The following is an 18,705-nucleotide window of genomic DNA, read 5'->3' on the forward strand; positions in this document are numbered from 1 at the left end:
TCTCTCTCCACTAAAAGGACACCAGGAAATTTTTACTACTGTGCCCATCTCTACATCTCTTGTACCTGAAACAAAATATACACTGAAAGTGTATCGGTTGAATTACACATTTGCTCAAGGCTACAGAGTGTGAAGCCAGTACTGAACTCAGCAGATAATCCAGCCCTAAGACCGTGCTCTTCCCATTGCATCAAATGTGCTAATGATGCCAGGGAAAATGCACGTTCCAGTGAGCTCAGTCCTCACAGGACCCAAGTTTTGTTTGATAGGCCTCAGAATCACTCGGAACTTTATGGAGCTTCCACAGCCACATTCATAGAAGTAAATGTTGAGAATGTGTAGCAGAAGGCCTAAACCAGAGCAGAGTGGACAAAAGTAGCTGAGCATGGAAAAGCTATAGAAGCAAACTGCAGAAGTCGAAGACAGGCAAACCCTTGTGAAGAGCTGCAAAAGCCAAGAGGTTGGGTAGTCAACAATGTTGGATGATAAAGACCAAAACTGACATTAGAAAGCGTAACAGGACTTGGGAGACTTGGGACTGTCAGGATCTCATCATACTTTTTTGTGGGAATTTCAGAGTGAGTGCCCAACTTAGAAGTCAGAACGCTGACATTTATGAGCCACTTAATTAAGCCAGAGTTGCTTCCTACTTAAAACAACAAAAACCAAGGCCTAATGTTTAAACGTTTATCTTCAATGCTATCTCTACCTGAATTTTAGAATCAAATATAGTAAACTACTAGTGTTTTTCTCCAGAACTAGAGGATGGAAAAAAGTTACCTTTTTAAGGCAAACAATTTCGGCATGTCGCTAGGATATCTAACTGTTCTGTGACAACAGATTTCCCTTTACTGGAAACGTGACCCCTTAACAATCTTAAGTTTCTTCCCCTTCCTTAGGGGAAATGATTGGGATTAACACATTGTTACTGTTCTCTATAAACTCCAAGGCCAGTGTCCTTTTCCAGAAGATAAAGCTGCGTCAAATGAAGTCATGACTAAAGGTGATGGCCCACTTCCACTCCAGGAGAAAGAACAATGCCCAGTTGGACTCCCTAAGCTTGGCTGTGGATTGCAGGCAAGCACCACCCCCACCCCTAAAAGGGGCCCCACCAAGTCAGGGTCCTGAGGTGTTCACATTTTGATGTAATCCCACTATGAAAATATAGCCATTAAGTTTGGTTAATATCTAAATAGCCCTTAGCATGACCTTCCAACAGAGAACAGAATTAAACCAACAAGTAGGAAACAATGGCTCTCTTGCAAGAGTTCTACTTTTTTTTCCCTAAAGTTTGAGAGAGCGAGCAAGCGAGCAAGTGCACACGCAAGTTAGGGGAGGGACAAAAAAGGAGAAAATTCTAGGCAGGCTCCATGCTTTCACTGCAAAGCCCCACGCAAAGTTTGATCCCAAGAATCATGGGATCATGACCTGAGCCAAAATCAAGAGTCAGATGCTTAACCAAATGAACCACCCAGGCGCCCCTCTATTTCAGTTTTTATATAGAAACAAAGTGAGACTGGGACGGCTGGGTGGCTCAGTCGGTTAAGCATCCGACTTCGGCTCAGGTCACGATCTCACGGTTCATGGGTTCGAGCCCCACGTCGGGCTCTGTGCTGACAGCTAGCTCAGAGCCTGGAGCCTTTTTCAGACACTGTGTCTCCCTCTCTCTGACCCTCCCCTGCTCACACTCTCAAAAATAAAAAAACATTAAAAAAAAAAAAGAGACACAGCTCAGAGGTTATCCTGGACTTGGAAATTTTCTAAAAACAGTATCAGTAAAATATCCTCCACTACCCCAAACTGGGTATACCCCTAATACAACTGTACTTTTCTAAAGTTTATGCTTTATTTTGGTAGTGGTTGTTTTGTGAGATTGCAGCCAATTCTTTCTCCCTTTAAAAACTGTATAAAGTATATTCATGTGTGCCAACTACTGCTACATTCTTAGCAAGATGCAGAGTACTTTTAAGAGAAAATTTTTAGTCGTTTATCTGTAAGCTGCTGGTTTGCTTGCTTTCTCTTTGGTTCCCCTCTGAAGGTCAACGGACGCATCTAACCGTCAATTATTCTTTTTCTCCCCCTCCTCTATCTTGAATTACTTAAAAAAATTTTTTTTTATTTATTTCTGAGAGAGGGAGAGAGAAACACCATGAACAGGGGAGGGTCAGAGAGAAAGGGAGACACAGAATCCGAAACAGGCTCCAGGCTCCGACCTGTCAGCACAGAGCCCGACATGGGGCTCGAACCCACAAACCGTGAGATCATGACCCGAGCCGAAGTCGGACGCTTAACCGACTGAGCCACCCAGGCGCCCCTCTATCTTGAATTACTCTTGGTGAACTCATTACCAAACTACTAAATGATCTCTATATAAAAACACAGCACGCAGGGCTCCTGGGTGGCTCAGTCAGTTAAGTGTCTGACTTCGGCTCAGGGCATGATCTCGAGTTCATGGGTTCAAGCCCTGTGTGTCCAGCTCTGTGCTGACAGCTCAAAGCCTGGACCCTGCTTCGGTTTCTGTCTCCCTCTCTGCCCCTCCCCGACTCGTGGGGTCTCAAAACTAAACATTAAAAAAAATTTTTTTTAATATTAAAGAAAACCCACAGCTTGCTACCCTCATCATATAATTTTTCTAACAAATCATCAGTATTAAGTTATGGCCAGTGATTCAAGTAATATCTTCACCATAGCTTTAAATAATATTTGTGTTATTGAACTAAAGAATTGCTTTCAAATGAAATCTAGGATTGTATTCTCAAAGTACCAAATGATCCTAAGTCTTGAGTTTATTGTAATGGAAAATGTTAGGTTTTAGCTAACAAAGGGTAACAAATCTTTTTTAAAAAATGACAACAATAAGTATTTGAGAGATTTATTAAAGCATCTTATCACAAAGATGGAAACATACAAATTAGAAACGTGCAACCGTCATCTTCCACAGTCAAGTTAAAATGGTATAGATTTTTCCTGTTTTCATAGCTGAAAACTTCAGATCTTATACCCAACTCACTCACCCTGAATATTTAAGTCATTCTTCCTGAAAAGTATCCAGGGAGGCAAATAACCAAAATGCAAACTATTATATAAAGAAAGTGCAAAGTTAAAAAAAGAGAATGTGTAGAGAACACCCCCATCCCTCCCCCCATTCAAGGCAAACAATGGCACTTTGCTCTTGCTTAACCTAGATTGTCTTCAAAAACTATTAAAATGTAATAGACATAACGATTAAAAAACAAAACTTTGAATAGATGTCCAAAAGGCTTGTTAGTGTTTGAAAATAAATGCTTAAACAAAGGAAACTACATTTTATATCAAACAAGTTTGAAGAGCACTGTATTGCAGCATTCTGTAAAATAAACAAGACAAAAAGCTGGTATAGGGTTTATTGACAAAGGCAGAATTTCTTCAGGCAGGTATGTAAGGAGGCGGTGGCTCTTTCTCAGGCATCTTCACTGCCATCTCATAGGTTGGCAAAACATACTGGAGAGAGAAAAAGTTGTATCAGACTTAAATCCCCCTTAAAAAATTCCTATCTGGAATAATTCTAATGCTGTCAGGGTTTAGTTGAAGAAACTATTAGCTAAAAAGTTCCTGAGCGTAACTGGAGGTGAGGGGTCTGATCCAAGACTGCTACGGGGGGAGGGAGGGGGGAGGGAAGGCAGATTCTGCTTCTGAACTAACCCCGAGGCCGCCAGGACGCCCCTGCAGTGTGTCGGCCCGAACCAGAGCCCAGGGGCCGCAGAGCCACTTCATGGCCCCGTTGCACCACGCTAAAGGAAGCCTCCATGAAGATGCTGGGCCCTGAATTTCATCAGAATCTGTAATTAAAGGGCCAGGTACTTTTATATCATTTCTTCTAGGGTAAGAGTGGCATTCCAACCTAACTGACTCCAAGAGTGACAGGCTAGCCCTACATGGGCCACACACATTCTCCATGTTGAGAACCTGGAAAGACAACACAGCAGCAACTAAAGGGTCCCAGGAAGTAGGCCTCCCCACAGACTCATAGAACCCATTGCATTCATCTCCCCATAGAAAAATCAGCCCCCCCTTTTGATTGGATGATTTTTGAAAGCAACACAAGCTATAAATGACAGCACCCCATCCTTAGAAGTTCCAGAAGCCACAAGCCTGGCATGGTTCACATGGCTGTTTCCTATCTGATCTCCTCTGCAAAACGCAGCCCTCTTTGAGACTACCTATGAGTCCAACATAATAGTCAAACTAAATGAGCAGAGCAGTGCAGGGGTCTCTCACCCACACAGCCAGGGTTCCAACTGGGAAATGCCGAATCTTGTGAATTTAAGCTATTCGGGCCCTAAGCCCCATACATGGCACTGAAGAGGCAGTCATTAAGAATAATCAATAATGACTACTGAAGATGTAATACAGTAAAAGGTCATTCACCTGTGGAGGTGCTTCAAAGGCAGGGTACACAGCAATCTCTGGCATGTTTCTGTTGTTGATGTATTTATAGCAGTTCCAAACACAGTTGATTAGATAAGCCTAAAAGAACGCAAACAAAATTTATTTATGCTAGAAACTCAACAGGCTACCTGCTCTAAAACTAAGGTGACTTCTAATGCCTTCCCCCTTATGTTCTCTGGAGAAGGGAACAAGCAGACATCTGGACCTAGCACAGGCAAGGCCCTCTCCCTACCTGCCCCCACTTGAGTATCACAAGTTTTATTAATATCATTTTACAGAGGCACCAGAACTAGGGTTTCAATTCAGGTCTGATAACCACTGTGCTGCCACAGAAATTCTGTCTCTGAACCTTTGGAATTTTAACAGATTTTCAGTCAAATCATGAACTACTTCCAAAAACATAATGATTAGAAAGGGTCCTGGCATTTCCAACCGCTCTCTGGAAACAAGGAGGAGGACATCCCCTAGCTGCTACTTTTACGATGTCAGAATAAACACTGTCACTTAACTGTGAACTCTGAGGAGAAAAGGCAACAAAGGGTTTAGATGGACAGTGTCACAGCCCAAATATTTAGTCAGTAACTCACCTTAAAAACAATGAATAAGGCAAAGAACACAAGAACAATGAAGAGGAGGCAGCTGGAGTCCAATGCCAAGAGGTCATCTTTGTAGGGAAAATCAGGCTATAAAAAAAAGGGGGTGGAGAGGTGAACAGGCAGAGCAGAGAAGATATTCAGGTCAGGGAAACTACGCTCCAGGGTAGCACAATGATGAATCCACATGCTTACACACCTGTCCAAATCTACAGAATGTACAGAAGTGAACCCCAGTGTAAACTAGAACTCTGGTTGATAATGATGTGTCAATGTAGGTCCATCAATTGAAACAAATGTACCACTACGGTTTGGGATGTGGACAGTGGGGGAGGTAAACGGGGGGCACGTTCTATTCGATTTTGCTGTTAACCTAAAACTGCTCTAAACCATAAAGTTTATTAAACACATACACGTACACTCATAATTCAGCCATGTTCTGACAGTCTAGAGAGCATCCCTTAAAAATACAAACAGAGGGGCACCTGGGTGGCTTAGTCGGTTAAGCGCCCGACTTTCACTTGGGTAATGATCTCACGGTTCGTGGGTTCGAGCCCCGTGTCGGGCTCTGTGTTGACTGACAGTTCAGAGCCTGGAGCCTTTTCAGTCTGTGACTCCCTCTCTCTCTGACCTTCCCCTGCTCACGCTGTCTCTCTCTCTCTCTCTCCCCTAAAAATAAATAAAACATTAAAAAAAAAAATACAAACAGAAAGGCACCAAATATCAGTCAGAACTGATATTCTAATAAAAACTTGTAAACAGAATTGAACTCACCGTACCTTCAAGCCTCATCAACCTGAAGGCATGCTACCAAACACCTAAAATACATCTGAACACTGCTGTATGAACTGAGCTCATCTTCTCTTTCCAAAAATTTCCCTATTTTACATTTTTCTGGCCTTTGGAAAAAGATGATCTTGTCCTTGAGTCACTAGGTTAGGAAGTGTTAAGACTTATCTAAGTTCCATGGGTCATTTAGTCCTACATGGAGAAATTAATTTTTCTAAAAGCCAAATGTCAGTCTCAATGCTCATCAAAAAGGGGCAAAAAGAAGGCATGCCCCTGGTTATAAGGCAGGTAAGATTCTGTGGTTTACTGAGGACTTACTATGTTCCATTGTGAAGGGTTCAACTTTATTAACCCAAACAGTTATTTAGCATTTACCATGTACACAAGGCATTGAGCTCCGTTCCAGGAGAAGGACATTACAAAAGAATAAGTTAGGATTCATAAGCTGGCCAACAGAGTAAGTACTTGCCAGTCTGAGAGACCAAGTGACTCCAACAGAGTGGAAAAACCACTGGGGGCTGTAAAAGGAATAGTAAAAAGAATTCATTCTGAAGAAAAAAGTATCCACACACCAACTCCAAAACCAGCTAAGTGTCTACTTAGGACAAAACTGTTTTTTAAGCCTTTATTATAAATAAAAGGACAAAAACTGAATGGGACCAGCTCATGGGGAATGCTATAGATTTTATTCAGAAAGCTTGCAGTCTTTCAGCCAGCAGGACATGAGAAGAGATCTAGAATAAGGACACTTCTGACCATGGCCAACCAGGATACCAGGTCCTGCCCCTAGCCACTTCTCTCCAGCTCATCACATGCCGCTTCCCTCCCTTTCTCTCTGTGGCAGCCACCATGGTCCCCTTTTATCCTCTGACTATACCATGTTCCTTCCTGCCTCAAAGATCTCTCTCTGAGCTGGGTCATTTTCTTCTAGATTTTCCTTAATTCCTACTCGACTCTTGAGTGCAATTTAAGTCTTAATTCCCAGCCCAGGTCTGACACCAGAATGATATCCACTCACAGAGCCAATACTTTTCCTTCAGAGATTTATTGCAGTAATTATCACTTAATTTTCCAATTCCTTTACTAGCAAATAAGTTCTAATGATGTATCCTAAGAACCTAGCAAAGTGCCTTGCAGAGAAGCAGCAACTAACAAATGCTTTCTGAATGAATGACAGATTTGGTGGTACACATGATACAACAGACAGGAAATTTGCCAAATGTAGAGAAAATTCTTAATGACAGTATTTTTGAAAGGAACTTTCATTTACCTGGACTGCACCCCTCCTTCCAGACCTTACTCCAACCCAGAGGGTTCCCTACCCTTCATCATATGGCACTTATCTAAGCTCCTCCCTTAATGCTGTTGTGTAGAGTTACAGTTCATTAACAGAGATAACATCTTCATGTCTCAACTCCAATTCATGTCTACTAGAGAGAGAGGAAATTATGTTTATGCTTGTTATCCACACCATTCACCAACAATTTGCTTCCAATAGAGCGAAGAATACAGTAAACATTCAAATATTTGCTATGGATGTTCGCAAAGAAAAAAAGTGCAAAAGCAAAAACAGCATCCAGCATTTGCTTTTGTAGCAAGGTGTTGTAGAGGCAGCGCATCTCCCAAACAGAGAGGGGCCCCGCCAAGCTCTTCCCCTGGGAACTACACTCAGCAGCTCAGCATCCAGCCTCCACAGCTCTGAACTGGGTGTGTAAGCCCTTGAGGTTTACCTCAATTTATTTTGTGCATCCGTTAGCAAGGTGTGTCCTTGGGTATCAGAAAAGCCTAAGATTATTTTTGGGGTCTGGGAACAAACATTTACAACATTTCAGCTTACAGAAGATTTTAAAGGAATGCACTTTTAGGCAGAAAGGGAAGCCTATATAGCCAAATGATTATAGTACTTGTATACTCAAAACAAAAGATGAACTACCCCTTAAGTTCTATGATATCCACCTTTAAAGGCTTTTTAAAAAAATATTTATGGGGGGGGGAGGGGCAGAGAGAGAATCCCAATCAGGCCCCACTATCAGCGCAGAACCCAATGTGAGGCTTAATCTCACGAACCATGAGATCACAACCTGAGCTGAAAGACTCAGAAGCTCAACTGAATGAGCCACCCACGTGCTCCATCTTTAGAGACTTTTAATACTAGAATATCCAAATAGTATGGTAAGAAAATTTCCTATTTATATTACTGGTTTTAACAAGGTAGTTAAGGGTAACAATAATTATTTTGAAACCCTTTAAAACATAAACAGGATAGATTAAAATAAAAATAGCACCTAAAGCTGACTCAAAAGTTTGATTTAAATATTTTACTTAAAATGAAGAACAAAATGTTTAATTAGCATGCACACTTACTAACTGATCCAGATACTCTTTGATTCTTGGCAAGTAAGTGAGAGAACTGATAGCAACCAGGCAACTGAGAACGAAGTCAAACAGCCGGTAGCAGAAGAATGGAATCAGCCAACCCACTTGATACTAAAGAAAAAAAATAACCACAACATTACAACACGAATATAAAATATTAAGTATCATTCAGTAAAGGTCAAACTCTAAAAGTCGAGAATATAGGATACTTACAGAAATTGCTCCATATACCAGCATTGAACTGATGATAAACATAAGAACAGAGACAGCAAAAAGAACACAGGCATTATCTAAGAAAACAAAAACAAAAATCTAATTAAGCTACTTACGTAACCCAAAAAAAAACCTCTTCATGACAAAATGTTTTGTTTTTTTTTTTTAAGTTTACTTTTATTTATTTTGAGAGAGAGAGAGAGAAAGAGAGAGCGTGTGCACGTGTGCAAGGGGGAAGGGGGGCAGATACAGAGGGAGACAGACTCCCAATCTGCACTGTCAGCAGAGTCTGATGTGGGGCTGGAACTCATGAAACTATGAGATCATGACCTGAGCTGAAGACAAGAGTCAGAGGCTCAACCCACTGAACCATCCAGGCGCCCTGACAAAATAACGTTTTAAAACTAGCTTAAAAAAGGAATATTTTCCAGAATGGCTTTGAAAAAAACCTAAGGCCAAGAAAGTTAAAAAAAAAAAAAAAATCCATCTCAGCATGAAGTAAGTTTTGAGGCATTCATGCCATTGTTTTTCCTGTTTATTAAATTGCTACAACTCATTAACTCTTATCATCAACTAGTCAACTCTGCTAAGGAGACAGGTCTCTGCCCAGAGTCTGAGTCTGAAGGTGTGCAAACAGATAATGATAATACAATGTGGCAAGTGCTGCTTTGGATTAGCTTTCCCTGGGGAATCAGGGAAAACACACAGAAGAAATGACACAAGTTGGGTCTTGTGAGATGAGCAGGGTTCAACAGGAGGGAAAGGCTGGTATTTGCTTAAAAGGCACAGACATATTAGACAGAGTGCCACAGCTGTCCCCTCTGGTCTCTGAGACAATACAGAGATTCAAGGATCTCCATTAACCTCCTCCTCTCTCTCATCCAACATGTGAACTCCCGGCTCCCCACTCCTCCCCCCCTTGATTTCTCCACAACTTTCCAAGCCCATTTTCTTCTTTGTTCTTCACCTCTTTGTCAGGTTGTCTTCTTCCTCTATGTTATCCAAGTTCATTAACTGTCTCACAAAACACCCAAGTAATCTCAACAATACTAAGCCACACTTGACCAGTTTCTTAGCACAGATATATAGCTAATTCTTTGACTCTGGACAGATATTAAGAACCAGAAGGGCACTAATAATGATGGACGATTAGAATAACTACTGAATATCCACACTACTGGATAAATGTCATGTATCACCTTGTCACTTGTAAGTATAAACATCATCAATATTTGGCACTAAGTTAAGAAAAACCCTCTTTAGATTTTTCTAGAGGATATAGCTTTCCCTCTAGATACCCTGTAGCAAAAAAGGGGAGAAATAGAATAATGGGTGAAAATACATATATAATACCTACAACGAGACACTCCAATATTTATGACTCATAAAGGAAACAATATGAGGGCTAAATGCCCAGATATGAACCTCAGGTTTCCACCCACCTCCATAATCAAGGACCTCCTCCAGGGGGCCCCAAGTGTTCACCCGATATCAAGATGAATATAAATAAGATTAAATTCATATCTGAAAAACAGCTTGTATATGTTGTGGACAAATTTCATATATACTGAGAGTCATATCTTCTTTAGCTGATTAACCACAAACCTCATTATTTACAATCAGCCAGCAGGCCAACAATCAGAAATTAACTTGCCATCTCGTCTGCAAGAGTCAACTTTCCACTTCCAAGGAGACACAGACTACATATGACCAAGAATTACACATTTTTACGTTCGCTCAAGAATAAGGGCTTTGGGAGAACTATAATTAACACAAGTATGCTAACGCATAGATCTGACTTCCTCTACAGCGGCCGTGGCACTCACGCAGCACGCAGCAAAACCTGGGGCTTCCTCCCTGCAGCTCCAGCCTCCAAGACCTACAGACCTACAAGAATGTCAATAGCCATAAATGTCTTTCTACACCTTGTTTTAAGAGAAACACAAGCTGACAGTGCACTGCTGACATTAGCAGATTTTTTATTCGTCACTGTATTTTGGTTTTTAAGTAGAAAGAGAAATAGACTACTTAAGGAAAAACAAATGCCAGAAAGGAGGTTTCTAATATGCTCTTGGTATTTCTTTTACCACATTTGACAATGTAATTAAAGGATTATAAAGATCTGGGGCGCCTGGGTGGCTCAGTTGGTTAAGCATCCGACTTCGGCTCAGGTCATGATCTCACGGTTCGTGGGTTCGAGCGCCAGGTCAGGCTCTGTGCTGACAGCTCAGAGCCTGGAGCCTGCTTCAGATTCTGTATCTCCCTCTCTCTCTGACCGCCCCCTGCTCACGCTGTCTCTCTCTCTCTCTCTCAGAAATAAATAAAACATTAAAAAAAATTAAAAAAAAAAGCATTATAAAGATCTGAATGGACAATCAGCAGACACATTTTTAAAAAGCACTTAAAGGGGCACCTGGGTAGCTGGGTTGGTTAAGCATCCAACTCTTTGTTTCGGCTCAGGTCATGATCTTGCAGTTTCATGAGTTCGAGTCCTGCATCAGGCTCTGCCCTGGCAGTGTGGAGTCTGCTTAGGATTCTCCCCCCTACCTTCTCTCTGCACCCCCTCATCCTCACACGATTTCTGTCTCTCAAAATAAACTTAAAAAAAAATTTGTTTTTAAAAAGCACTTAAAAAGTACTGTGTAAACAATGTTAGTGTTTTCATACTGAACTCTACTTGAACCCTAGAAACAGCAGCTGGCCCTGTGGACAGTGAATTATTTGAATTAACAAACAATTTTTATTTTAATTATTTGTTAGTAGGCTCCATACCCACATGGCGCTTGAACGCACAACCCTGAGATCAAGAGTCACCTGCTCTAACAGCTGAGCCAGCCAGGTGCCCCCACAAACAAATTTGTTAAAAACAACCTCACAAGTTTATGAGAAGATCATAAATTTAATGAAGCTCAAGAATTTATAATAAAAGCTAATAAAACTAAAAACATGGTAACTTCTATAATATTATAAACACAGCTTATACATGAGAACTCAGGACATTTTTCTGAAGTGAAATTTTTAAAAAATCAACATGCAAAAGCTGTTTGCACTGCAAAGTTTGAGGCATAATTTTCTGTTCAAATATTAAGTTTCTAACTATTTATAATAGAAAACTTTAACCAGAATATGTTTAAACCTGTATTTTAAATTTTGTTTACTAATTAAAAAAATTTTTTTTCAAAGTTTATTCAGTTTTGAGAGACAGAGCATGAGAGGGGCAGAGAGAAAGGGAGACACAGTATCTGACGCAGGCTCCAGGCTGTGAGCTGTCAGTACAGAGCCCTACTCAGAGCTCGAACCCACAAACTGTCGAGATCATGACCTGACCCAAAGTCTGACACTTAACTGACTGAGCCACCAAGGTACCCCTGCACCTGTATTTTAGAGAAAGATAGATAATGAAAATGCTATCAGGGAATAAACAGGTTTAAAAAGGTAATTTACATGAACGTCTTCTATTTTTAACTCCAACCATGTCTTTCTTCATCTCAATGATAGAAATACATTTGTAATTGTGACCCTGAGCAAAGATATCACCAAATATTCCAGTAACTCATATTTCATATTTTCCCGTATGCGTATTTGCTCCCATCCTCTACTACACTTGCCAGCTGACCTTCAAAGGTTCACAAATCTTTTTGTAATTTCTTCCTTCCTTCTTATCTCTACAGCACCAGACAGGAATCAAAGGTATGCAATGTGTATTTCTCAAAAATCTAGCAGTCTGTAACATTTTCTGGGCAGAAGTGCTCAATTATAATTCTAAGTATCTTTGAAAAACCCACAAAAAACACTTTTATGCCTCAGCAACAGAATAACTTCTATATAATTGAATAGATCGTCTAAATAGTGTGTTTGTGTGCGCGTACACATAATTAACAGGAGGTATATTTTCAACTAACACATACCAGCCATTCTCTCAGATGAATAGTAATTGCCAATAACTTCATACTGAATGTTGACAGCTGGCATTGAGTTTGGATGAGTTACTTCCACAGTCAGCAAAATTGCCATCAATAGGTTTACCACCTGTGAATGATAAAATGTTAGTTATATTATTAATCAGGAAATAGTCTTCAGCACAATCTTTAGATGTCTTCCATATTTAAACTGTTTTACCTGCTGTAACAAAGATAGAAAATAATAGATTAACCTGTAGATAAAATAGTATTCAATACCATAAAGGAATAGTTGAAAAGTAAAGTATAAACTTAATCATTTCAGAGAAAAGATATGTTGCCTGAACTTGCATTAATATCAACAAAATGGCAAAACAATTAAAAGGAATCATTACAAATTGTTCACGGTCAGAGTCACATGTTTATTCATACACCAATCTCAGAATGTGAGTTTGAAGAAGCTACAGTTCATCCAATATTACTTATGTAAGCCATCAGTTAAGAATATAGTGATCCGTGAGGCTTATTACCTCACTACCTCCTCTCTGCTCTCCTCTGTACACATGCTCCAGGATGTTGGACATACCATTAAAATGAGGTTAAGATCAGCTTGGTCAGAGCACACCAGGATCTCAGCTGCTAGAGCCTAAGCTAACAAATTTCAATTAATGCAGCCCAACTTGCACTGGCTTCATAAATTTTTTGAATGTTACAGGAGAGCAACTCCCTAAAACCCTTCATTCTTTTTCACACTTGATCCTAAGCTACCACCTGAACCTGTACAGTTAGTTGGATTCAGAGGCCCAAGCACAGCCCTTATACATTTGCAATGGAATTCCATCTTATTATCTTCTTGCCTGTCAAGATTTTCTGGCAGACACCCTACAGATTTACTATCTTGTTTTTTAGTTTCCAGCATTTAAAAATATGATCAGCATGTAATCAGTATCTCCATCTCAATCACTAGAAAAGAAAACCAGGCCAAGCACAGGAGGCGTCCAGTGGCTGTCCTCTTCCCATTAATCAGCAATCTCTGAACCAAATTCTTTATCATTTTCAGAGAAACATCTGGAGACTTTGTCAAATTTCCTGCTGAAATTCCATCATAGTATCTGGTGAGTTTTCCTAGTTTACCAGAGTTGTAACTCTAGTTACAGAGGTAATTATTTATGCCTCTAGTGGTTAAAGAATCCCTGCAGTATCCCAGGAGGCACCTCTTCCTGGAAGTGCTCAAAAACGGTCCTGTTAATGATTCAATAGAGAAAACCACCTAAGATTGGAGTTAGGGTTCCCTATCTAAAGTTTGCAGAAACATTATCCTCCTCCCTTTGTAAAAATCTGAACATTTGATACTTTTAAAATGTATTAAACAGTACTTTAAACAAACTCTATTACATAGCTCTCTCCTATCCGCTTTGAATGATAAATGAGTTTATCGGTTGAAGACATTTCATATTCTCTATGACAGGCAACCCAAGTTTTATCATTCAGTAAGGTTAGGAGATCCAAACAGTATCAAATTCACAATCAACTGACATTTACTGAGGGTATACTATAGACCAGGCATATTCAGATACAGATTATTTCACTTATTCCTCTGAACCATCTGAAGTAAATATTACTACAGCCCATTTGCTAATGAGGAAACTAAGTTTCAGCGTGTGAAATAACTTGTGTTATAGAGGACAGAGGTTAGAGCTAGGACACAAACCTGGTTCTTTCTAAGACAACCTGCTTCTTAGCACCACATGATTACTTATACCAATTCCTAAGCAATTCCTATTCTGAGGTCTTTCCAGAAGTAGCTATTATCTAAGGCTATAAAATGTTTATACTTTACTGTCCAAATAAGTATGTTCAGTAAACATACCTTTTCCCTTGCATTGCTCAATAGCAAGATACTTTATCCTTCAACTCTTGGAAGGTCTTACAAAGGACAATCATATTTGCAAGCCGGCTCCCCAGTTGAAGGCTGATTTTTTTTTTCGGTCCATTTTTACCACAATGGGTTTTGGCTAGTGTGTGGTGTAAGAGTAGGAGCTAATAAAACTAGGGGAATTAATTATTAAACAATCAGATTTATCTACTGAAACCTTACAGATTCTGTGTATGGAAATCAGTTTGAAATCAATTCAGCAAATTATTCTTTGCTAAACACAATACAGTCAGAGTTAAATTTAAATAGCTCTGCGCAGAGATGTCTGGGTGGCTCAGTCAGTTAAACGCCTGACTCTTGGTTTTGGCTCAGGTCACGATCTCACAGTTCATGAGCTTGAGTCCCATGTCCGGCTCCATGCTGACAGCAAGGAGCCTGCTTGGGATTCTCTTTCTGTCTCTGTCCCTCCCTTGTGCGCTTTCTTTCAAAATAAACTTAAAAAAGGAATAGCTCTAGCTCTGCATAGTACAGAAAAACACTCTCATGTCAAGAAAACCATGCAAACTCAATTACTAAATGAAGGAAATGACACAACCAAAATATTTAGTTTAATTTTCCCTTCTTAAATACCTTTATTGCAGGTAGAACTTGCCTGGGTGGCTCTGTCAGTTGAGCCATCCGACTCTCAGTTTCAGGTCATGATCTCCCAGTCGGGATGGAGTACTACACTGGGCTCTTGTGCTGGCAGCTGTGGAGCCTGCTTGGGATTCCCCACCCCCACCCCCCGGCTCCATGTCCCTCCCTCTCTCAGGCCTTCTCTCTCTCAAAACAAACTTACCAAAAAAATTTTTTTACATTTCTTTTTCTTCTCTCCCATAGATAAGGTACAGACTTATAGTAGTATTAGTCACACTTCAAGTGTCATTTCACAGTCACAGCCTCAAGTATTAAAAAATCATAGATCTAATCAAAAGGACCAAAAAATTATAAATAAATTAAACTGCAGTGCTACTTCTTTAAAAGTTCAAACAGTCCTTCAAATTTTCACTGAGTTAATTATATTCCATTAGGTCAGTAGATTTCATTAAAACCTCAACTTACATTTAAAGTATTAACCTGGAAAATCCATCCTTGTGATCTTAAAAGACTTACTACTGAGGACCCATGCTGTGCTCATATTTAGGCCCTGTGCTATTCACTTTTGATTTACAGTCAATACTTCTACTAAGTTCCATGCAGCATTTTTCAAAAAATACATAAAATCAACTTTACAGTCTTGCAATAAAAAATTTCTCCAAAAAATTCAAGTATGTACAATTTCAGAATATTTATTCCCAATTTTTTCCTTTTACTGCATTCAGGAAAAATAAAAATGTAATTTAAATAATGATTAATTTCTAAGCCTCTTAATATGGAGGTACAGAATACAGCAAACATGTTAACAGCACCAGCTACAAACATCCCATTCAATGTGAAAGCGGTCCTGTACATTTATTGGGTCGAATTATGTGGTTTACATGGTTTTTGCAACCCTATTGTACACCTTGGATAAGTAAACAAACAAAAACAAATGCCAGATGCGTTAGATTTTACTCGTTACAAAGAAACAGTTAACAGACACAAGGAAGCACTAGGCCTCAGAAGAGGAATTCCTCTTTGCTTTCTCATCTCACTGCCCCACACCCTTCCCTGAAGATTCTTTGGGGGCTGGTTTTTGTCTTAAATCATTATTCTTTAGGTTCCCACAGCACATCCTGCCACAACCCAGTATCTGCTGAGACTATAAAACAAAGTGTGTGCTTCAGGGCATCCTGATAAGGGTCTCCCAGGCAGAGGGAGTCTCCACCGGGGCAGCCAGTCGGCAAAGCACTGCCAGCAGATACAGATCAAAATGGCCAACCTCCAATGATATCGCTAAATGTTTCACATACATGGAAGCCTCCTGTTGTTTACTGGTAGTTACAAACATGCCGTTACAAATGAGGTATTCCTATTGCTTTTAGGAGGAGACAATTAACAAATGTCTAATGAATACTTCAAATGTTCTAATTAACAAGCTAGCTACTGTACACATTTTATACAGAAAGACATATCTATCATCTTTCTCCCTCAAGAACATCTTGTGGGAGAGAAAAATAAAGATGATCATTAGTAATCATGTAATAAGTACTATTTAATAAGTACATACAAGTGGCATATAGAAACTTTTCCAAGTACGCAGTGAGGAAACCAGATCCCTCTGGCTAGAAAACAAGAAAAGCTTCACCAAGAAAACATCTGGGCTAACCATTAAAAAATTAAATGAAACTGGCAAATGCTGTTAACAGTTGAAGCTGGGTGATGAGTAAATGAGAGATGTTAATGCTATCTCATTATTCTTTAGATTTGAAATTTTCCTTAATATATTACTTTTAAAATGTGACTTGGGAGGGGAAGAAATAGCACATATGAAAGTACTGAGACATAAAAAAGTGTGTTTGGGGAAAGATATTAACTTCAAAATATAAACAGGCTATACTCTTATTTAAAGGAGTCAGGGGTGAGGGTTGGAAAAGAACACAGTTTGAGGAAATCTGTCTTCACCTCTCTCCCAGTCACCTAACTTTAGATTATTTATGGCTGAGACATTCATGAAACATTAGCAATCTATTAAATCTTTCCAAAACATAATATCACAAATGCTCAAAATGTATTCTTGTAACACACCATCAACCATGAAGGAGGACACCTCCTCAGCCCACTTTTAAGACTATTTTCAATTATTCAATGAACATTTGAACTTCTATGTAACAAACTTGTTTGGAATCATCTGGCTTCAGATTCTTTAATAAATAATAGAGAAAACAATTTTAGGAATGCCAGAATTTAAAGTAGAGCTCATTCTGAAATTTTTTATTACTTGATCAGAGATTAAGCCACCCATGCTTCTTTCAAATCTAAAATGCAAAGGCTAGGGGCGCCTGGGTGGCTTAGTCGGTTAAGCGTCCGACTTTCGCTTAGGTCATGATCTCGCGGTTCGTGGGTTCGAGCCCCACATCGGGCTCTGTGCTGACTGCCAGCTCAGAGCCTGGAGCCTATTTCAGAGTCTGTGTCTCCCTCTCTCTCTGACCCTCCCCTGCTCACGCTGTCTCTCTCTCTCTCTCCTAGAAATAAATAAAAATATTTTTTAAAAAGTAAATAAATAAAATGCAAAGGCTAACACTCCAGGGCTGGTACCTCTGGTGCTTATAACTGGCTCTGGCTTCTCTATGTTCTATTTGATACCATAGAATTAATACTTTAGTACACGGTGTTGGAAAGGCCTTAACACCAGACCAGCTGCCAGAGAAAGCAAGGACGCACTGCCACAGAGTCTAGGCCCAGTAGCACCCCCACCCCACCCCCAAACAGCACAGAGGCAATCATCATAAGATATTCTCCCACCTGAAATTGAGGAAGGGCGTATCCTTACTAAGTACTAGAGGAGGGAAGTGACGTTCTACCTCACTCAATCCCATATCACTTCTGTCTTAGTAAAGAAGCTTCTAGCAACAAAATGCACTGTTTGGACAAGACCTCTTTGTTTAGAGGCATTACACTACACTTTTGTCTGGGTGGTCTTGTTTTCTAAAAGGTTACACACCTTTCCAACTAGACAGAAACTGTGGGGTTTTTTTATATTGCTATGGTACCAAAGCTACACTTTTGAAAGTCACCAACAAAACCAACGTCCTTTGTCCAGTCCTTCAACTAATTAGAATGTGATGTTACTGATCACCTTCCCCTCCCCTTTGTCACTGTGCTGTTAAGTTCCACTTCCGTATATGTGCTCCAAAAATCTGTCATACCATAAAATATCTTAAGTACAGATACACTCTTCAAGACAGAAACATCTGAGTGCGTCTGTGTGGCAGCTAATAGAAATAGAACAAATAATGACATATGGTCCCTGTGATTTATTCTTTTTCTAGATCTACCAAAGCCTTTTACATTGCAGATGACCAGTAAGTCCCTTATTTTAAGACAAGATTAATTGATTTCAGCAGCTTATAATGTTCTATTAACCTAAAAACTCACACAATGAAAAACAGCTACGGGATCCTTCTAAAATTGTGAAAACTAAAGTATGGAAAAAGGGAGAGATGTAAAATGTTTTCACCATCAAGTGCCTCCAGTGGGGAATAAAGTTAAACTCCTCACTCCCTATTTTGGGAGAGTAAATGCCCTTACTAAAGTTCTGCTCCCTGCATTTCGGGTTTTGCAGTTTGTAACTCGTATTTTCCCCTACAATTCCTTTCACTTTTATGAGCTGATCCCATAGCATCAAAAAAAAAAAAAAAAAAAAATCTGCCTAGAAAAGACTGGAAATACTGCCAATTACATTCAGATGGTTGAAATTGGGATGGTGGTTATTTCCTTCTTGAGGAGTTAGAAATCCTTTGTTCTGTGAATGGAGGGAAGGATCTGAGAAGAAACAGGATGATTAGGTTTACAGGCATGAGTCCCAGTTGATGGACACAGCTTCCCAGTTCAGTGGGGGGGGGGGGGGGGG

The 18,705-nt window shown here is 39.9% G+C and overlaps 1 protein-coding gene across 1 annotated transcript in view; it reads right to left on the minus strand.

The window, feature by feature from the left end:
• Positions 1–2,858: 2,858 nt before the first annotated feature.
• The window catches only part of LAPTM4A (lysosomal protein transmembrane 4 alpha), a 17,578-nt gene continuing 1,731 nt past the window's right edge, over positions 2,859–18,705 (minus strand). The window contains exons 2-7 of the mRNA XM_077750958.1: positions 12,308–12,428; positions 8,400–8,476; positions 8,175–8,297; positions 5,016–5,111; positions 4,408–4,506; positions 2,859–3,480 (exon numbers count right to left, since the gene is read on the minus strand). Coding sequence (XP_077607084.1) covers positions 3,406–3,480; positions 4,408–4,506; positions 5,016–5,111; positions 8,175–8,297; positions 8,400–8,476; positions 12,308–12,428 — 591 coding nt within the window. The 3' untranslated portion in view covers positions 2,859–3,405. The remainder of the gene's footprint in view (positions 3,481–4,407; positions 4,507–5,015; positions 5,112–8,174; positions 8,298–8,399; positions 8,477–12,307; positions 12,429–18,705) is intronic.

The sequence above is a fragment of the Crocuta crocuta genome, unplaced genomic scaffold, assembly GCF_008692635.1.
Source record: "Crocuta crocuta isolate KB4526 unplaced genomic scaffold, BGI_CrCroc_1.0 scaffold129, whole genome shotgun sequence".
In the NCBI taxonomy this organism is placed as follows: Eukaryota; Metazoa; Chordata; class Mammalia; order Carnivora; family Hyaenidae; genus Crocuta; species Crocuta crocuta.